Below are 7,034 nucleotides of genomic sequence, written 5' to 3'. Positions count from 1 at the left end.
TGATTTCAGTTATTTACCATATGATTCTCACTATGGGTTGGTCATAGAAAGCCATTACTATCTTGAGAGAAGTTCCTTCCACATCTATTTTGTTGAGGGGTTTTAATCATGAATAGGTGTTGAATCTTGTCAAACTCTTTCTCTTCGTTATAATAATATGATTATTTTATTTTATTAATGTGTTATACTATAGTAATTTATTTGCAAATGTTATGAAATCCTGTCATCCCAGGGATAAATCTCACTTGATCATAATGTATAATTCTTTAGATATGCTGTTGAACTCAGTTTGCTTAATTTTTGAAGGTTAAAATTAAAGTTGGATGCATATCTCAGACTTTACACAAAATTAAATTCAAAGTGTACCAAATCCCTTAAGATCTGACTAGAAACTATAAAATACATTAAGGAAAACATAGATTACAACATTCCATGATCTCGACCTCATAGTTATCTTCAGTGATCTAATAAAACTGGCATAAACAACGAAATAAAAAGATAAAAAGGACTACATAAAAATAAAAGGATTTCTGCATGGCTAAAACTAAAGGACAGAGAACTGAAAGACAAAAAATATTCACATTCAACACAACAGGTAAAGGGCTTATATCCAGCATATATATAATCCTCAAAAAGATCAATCAAAAGAACCTCAAGATGAGAAATGAATAGCACTACTCAAAAAAAAAAAGGTGGATGGACAGTAAAAATATGAGAAAATTCTTAGCATCACTCATTATTAGGGAAATATAAGTAAAGATGACAATGACACATAATCTCACACCAGTGAAAATGGAACATATTAAAATTAGTGGAGATAGTCTGTGTTGGTGCATATATAGTGGAAAAGAAACTTTCATCCATTTCTTATGGAATCTGTTCCAGTTCAATCCATGTGAAAAACAAGTTTGAAGAGTTCTCAATAAGCTTAGAATTGAGTTACCGTATGTTCCAATAATTCCACTTTGGAACATCTACCCCAGGACAAAAATACATTAATTCAAAAGGGCATACACAGTATCATTAATTGTAATTAATTGCAATACTTAGCACAATAGCTAAGATGTGGAATCAACCTAGGTGTCCAATGACAGATAAATGGATTATGAATATGTGGTATAGATCCTCAGTGGAATACTATGCAGCTTCAAGGAACAATTAAATCATCCAATTTACTACAGTCTAGATGAAACTAGAAGATATGTTGAGTAAGTAAGGCAGAAGAGGGACAAACACAGTATGATCTTATTTATCTGTTGGTATGCAACATTACTGGAAACATATATGTAATGTTATAAAGGGGTATATACTTAGATAAGGCCTGAACCTAGATTATAAGAGAGGATAGTGACAGAGAAGGAAATATATCAAAAAGAGGAAAAGAAGATGATAAAGGAAAATAATAAGGAATGGCAGTCGGTGATCTTGGTTATGCTGGTGATGTGAATGAGTTGTATAGCTATATATACAAAGCACAGACTCAATGCTGAAAATATGAGGTCTAAAATACAACCATAGAATTCTGAAGTGTGTCTGTCAACCTGGCAGGTGAGAAGAAATGGTCAGAATAGAACATGGGTACACTGGTGGGGGTAAGTTGGTACTGATGGTGGGATTGGTGTTGAAAATTGTATGACTAAAGCTCAATTACATTAATTTTGTTAATTTCAGTTCTTTAATTCAATCATTTTAATTGGCTTTGGAAATAAATAGAATGAGGATCATCTTACTCAACTAATTACAAATATCTGACCCTTTGGGGGCTTTTGGTCCAAATAACGTACATACAAATGAGAAGCAGCATTCAGTGCTCAAAGATGTACTGCAGATAGAGCTGGGAGTTGCTCATTTACACAGCAGTGAGTTATTTCAACATAATGTATGAATGTATAATGAAATGTATTCTTTAATGTTTAGCTAATCTATTTATTTGGAACTATGACACTTTCCATCTCCATTTTTTGTTTATTAAATTATTTTGATAATTTTCTTAAAATTGTAATATCTCAAGGAATTCTCTTACCTTCTTGGATTCAAATTTCTTCAAATGCTAGTTTAGTGTCTACTTTAGTCCTGCTTTTAAACCCCAAAGTTTAGGAATATTCCTTCTCAAGATTTCTGAAACTCGTTCAGTTTCTACAACTCAGCCTGAAGTCATTTCTCCATTTATAGTAAACTACCATGTGAAACAATATATTGTAATATCATCTCTCTCCATACACATTATTACATAGCAGCACACATATGGTTCCGAGTGCCTGCATGTCTTTGTATAATAAGATCTCAAGTAAGTTGTCAGTAGGTTCTCTTGGAATCTGCAAGTTTAAGTGGATGGCTTAATGGAAAGGGGCCCTCAAATAATACTATTTAATCCAGTGACAACTGTGATTGTATTTTTCTCATCATTGTTAAAATAAAACATGTTGAGCAAAATGATTTCGTTCAAGGACCTCCTGAATATTTATATATGTCTATCTAAATTTACTATAAATCTAGAGATTCAACTTCAATTTTTGCCTATGTGCACAATTCCTTAAATTTGAACAGATATCAGGGAGCACTAAAACAGATATATAGTCTCTATTCCCTTCAAAATTTTATTGTTTATTGCGTAAAAAAAACATTTTTCTCTGCAATGTTGTATACATTTTCTAATATTTTCAATATCTTTGATGAAATATTTTACACACAACCCATACAAATTAGTCACTATCACAGAATTCTATGATTAGTATTTTTCACATAACAAATGTATAAAATATTGTTTTAATAATTAAGAATTTTTATTTTAGCACAAAGACATGAAAGATAAATGAGTAAAAAGTTATGCAACCTAGGGACTTGCACATAGCTTACCAGAGTTTAATCCCCAGCAAACTCATGATTTCCTAAGCATTGTGAGACATACTGAGTGCACAGCCTTGGGCATTGTTGGGGGTGGCCCAAAAACAAATAAAAATATTCTAAAGTAGAAAATGGGTGACAGTGATGATGATTTAATACTAGAAGTTAACACATATGTCTTTTCTAATTTTAAGCACATTCTAAATATTTATATACCTACTATCACTGATAACTTTAAATAACCTTAAAATGTACACACTAGGGGACCAGAGCAATGGCGCAGTAGTAGGGAGTTTGCCTTGCACGTGGCTAACCCAGGGTGGACCACGATTCGATTACTTGTCATTCCATATGGTCCATATGCTTTTAGGGTCACACCTTTAGAAATCACTCCTAGCTTGGGGGACCATATGGGATGCTGGGTATCGAACCCAGGCCTGTCCTGGATCAGCTGCCTGTAAGGCAAACACCCTTCTGTTGTGCTATCTCTCCAACTCCTAGGAGTGATTTCTGAGTGCATAGCCAGGAGTAAGCCTTGAGTGTCACCAGGGGTTAAAAAAAGAGTAAATACTAACTTCATTCCTATTTATTTCAGCTGAGGAAGCTTATGCATAAATAATGTTTCAACATATATTCTTTGACACTCAGGTAGTGATGAAGCTGATATTCATAAACTATATGTGCAATAAATATTGCGGAAATGAAGTTCAGACATAAATATCTGTATACTTGTGGAGCCAGGAAACTAGAGAATTGAGATATGGGATAAAGTAAAGTGAGTTTCAATTAAGAAAGTACAGACAGATACAATGTATAGGGATTACATGAAAAGAAGGACTTAAAGTTGCATGATTATAAATAAATTTTAAACACGCAAAACTGGCTTCAATAAATAGAAAGGTGTGCCATGATCTTGGAAATGAATATGAAGTATCATAAAATTTCAGACATTTATAAGTCAAACCCATACAATTTCCATATGAAACATAATAGATTTACTTGGACATACCAAGTGATGCTCATGGAGCTTGGGTGAACCCCCTTGCTTCTTGATCAATTGGGCCAGTGCTTCAAAACCTGGATCTGAGGCTAAATGCTCATGTCCTAATGTCAGGGATTATTGACGATTACCAGGCCAACCCAGCAGTGCTATGGGTTCTTCAGATCCACACTTGCTTGGGGCTTATAAGGGCCATGCTAAGTGATGCTCAGGAGACCATGTACTGAGATTGTTCACATACAAGGTATCTGACTTAATCCCTGTAGTATCATTTCAACCATTAGATTTATTTGAATTTAAAAAATGGGAGGTGGAGCTTCCCAACAATGCTCAGGAAGCCTTGGGACTTCTGGCAATTTTCCACCAATTGTGTCAGAGAGTTAATGCAAGGGCTTGAAGGAGTGGTGCTTCCTGGATTCTGTGGTGCTGCTGGATATTACCTGGGCCACCAAGCCAGTGATCATGGGCTTTCAAAACTATTATGTGATATTTATGTGACCATGTAGATTTCCTAAATGATGGATTTTTCTGGGATCCCAATACTGCTAAGAATTCTCATAACCCCACTCCCATAAAAGTAAAAAGTCAGAAAAACTGAGAAAACACATTACAAAGAAGATATACAAGTGGCTAATGTCACAAAAATATTCATTACCACCTATTACAGGGGAAATGCAAATCAAAATGACAATTATTTCACACCTGTGAGAGCAGCTTATATCAAAAAGCTCAGAAACAAGTACTGGCAGGGACATTGCGACAAGTATTTTCATATATTATTGGGAGGCATGCCAATTAGTTTGGCTTCTATAAAAAAAACAGCAGGGCTATTTCTTAAAACATTCAACCTAAATCCACTGTGTGATAGATCTACTTTGTTTCTCAAATTCTATCTGAAGAACAAAAATCATTTTAATATAAATGCATGTATTATTGTATCACCTAGGTTTACTGTTCCATTATTTACGAAAGTCAAGATATAAAAACAATCCTAATATCTAAAAGTAAGCAAGTAGATAAAGAATATGTGGTTGCTAGTCATAATTTTATATTAATAAGTTTTAAGATGAGATAAAATCTTGTCTTTTGTAAGCACATTAGTGGAGGTGGAGGAGATGACACTAATTAGAGTAAGCCAAAAGGTGCCAAACAGATACCAATGATCTCATTCATTGGTAAGATAAAGAGAAGCAAACCAAGAAAACCAGTAATGTCAAATAAAAACAGTCTTAAACTCTGACTGTAAACTATGGTTATCTGAGTAGGAGTGATCCTAAGGGCAGAAGGATTCCAATAGGCTATAAGTAGAGGAATATTGAAACTTTGGTACTGGGTGTGGTGTCTTTATACAGAGACAAGTAAAATTCTGATCCCAAACATAAAGAAAACTTGCAAAAAATCTTATTACCTTAATAAAAATTAAACTAATTATGTACCCATCAATAAATATTTTAAAACTTAAAAAAAAAGAAATAAAAAGAAATCAAACTTCTTTTACTATAATGTCACATACATAGTCGTAGGATATTTTTGTTGTAAGTCAAAGTTACTTTAGTCAAAATAATTTAGATAATTTTTTGGAAAAATATATTTTAAAATAACAGTGTATATGTATTCTTTATTCAACAATTTCTCACTTTTAATTATGTCTTATAGAAATAAAATCACCAAGTCTTGGAGAAATTTACAACACAATTTATATAAACAATGCTCAGAGTAAAAGTGAAAAGAAAATGAGTGACTATAAATAGGGAAGTTACTAAATAAAGTATAGTACATTCACATTAATGAAACATAAACTTTATTGAAGAGAAGGAAAGGAGGGGCCAGACCTGTGGTGCAAGCGATAAGGCATCTGCCTTGCATGTGCTAGCCTAGGACAGATTTCGGTTCAATCCTCCCGAGTCCCATATGGTCCTCTAAGCTGGGGAGGGGGGAGAGAGGAGGGAGGGAGGGGGAGAGAGAGAGGAGGGAGGGAGGGGGAGAGAGAGAGGAGGGAGGGAGGGAGGGGGGGAGGGAGGGAGGGGGAGAGAGAGAGAGAGAGAGAATCAAGGATATTAAGAGATTTTCATAAGAAATTTTTGAGTGACTATTATCCAATTCTGCCTGTAACAAACACCCAAACATCCTAAAGTATCAATTATAAGACAGACAAGTGTAAAGTAAAACTCTGGAGAACATCAAAGGAAAATGGCCATGCATCTGCTCTTTAATGTTTTCCTACGATATATTAAAATAAAAACAAAAGTTTCAGTCTCTTCACAAGTAGTTATTTATATTCTCTGGATTTTTTCAGCCACAACAACTGGATTCTCTTTTCTGATTTTTGCTGCAGCTTCTGCTTTGTAATCATATGGACAGTTGTGCTTGTCAGAATAACGGTGAAGTCCACAAAACAAATTTCCACATCGGCAGTCAAACCCTGTAAGGCCAACTTTCTTTCTACACATAAAACATCTGTTCTTCTTTGGTTTGGGCAACTCCGGAGCTTTTTCTTCACTTTGAGAAGTACTGGGCTGAGAAACTGATGGACTGGGCTGAGTCACAACTGGCTCTGACACCTCTGTTTTTGGGGCAGTTATTTTGTCCTCTCTTGAAATGCTCATTTCTGTCATTTGCTGAGTTACAGGCAGGGCAGCCACAGGCACATTTCTTGATTTTTCAGATGTGCTGCCAGCAGCACCTTCACAGTTGTTTAAACTAGCATCTGCTCTCTGTACAGATGCAGAATCTGAGGTAGGACTGTTGGAACCACTTGCTGTCCCCATTGGACTCATTCTGCCACTATTCTGCTGCCTCTGAAGATGTTCTTTGTAGCACACAGAACACATCCCATTTGTCCTAGGATTCCCATAAAAGCCACATCCTGTACTACACAGCATGCTCATTAAAAAGTGATTGCTCATTAAAAAGTGATTTTAAAAATTTGAAAAAAAAAAAAAAAGAAAAAAAAAGAAATTTTTGAGTGAATAGAATTATATAGTCTATCTACTAGTACAATGATATTGGTAAGAACAGTATTATACTATCTCAAGGCACAATTATATTGCAGGAGCAACAATAAGTATGTAAAAAGAACCTATGAAAATAGAGGTGAATGGAGAAAGGAAGGAAGGGAATGAGAAAGCAGTGTGAGTTGTAAGATCAAGTGGCCCACATATCATTCTAATAATTGAGAAAATCTCCCTTC

The 7,034-nt window shown here is 34.7% G+C and overlaps 1 protein-coding gene across 1 annotated transcript; it reads right to left on the bottom strand.

Moving 5' to 3' along the window:
• Positions 1-6,030: 6,030 nt before the first annotated feature.
• On the bottom strand, positions 6,031-6,726 carry LOC126025718 (AN1-type zinc finger protein 5-like). The gene has a single exon (XM_049785512.1). The coding sequence runs from the start codon at positions 6,724-6,726 to the stop codon at positions 6,118-6,120; it is 609 nt and encodes a 202-aa protein (XP_049641469.1). The 3' UTR covers positions 6,031-6,117.
• Between the last annotated feature and the right edge of the window lie 308 nt (positions 6,727-7,034).

This window comes from Suncus etruscus, chromosome 13 (assembly GCF_024139225.1).
Source record: "Suncus etruscus isolate mSunEtr1 chromosome 13, mSunEtr1.pri.cur, whole genome shotgun sequence".
NCBI lineage: Eukaryota > Metazoa > Chordata > Mammalia > Eulipotyphla > Soricidae > Suncus > Suncus etruscus.
This window is presented reverse-complemented; position numbering and strand designations above follow the sequence as displayed.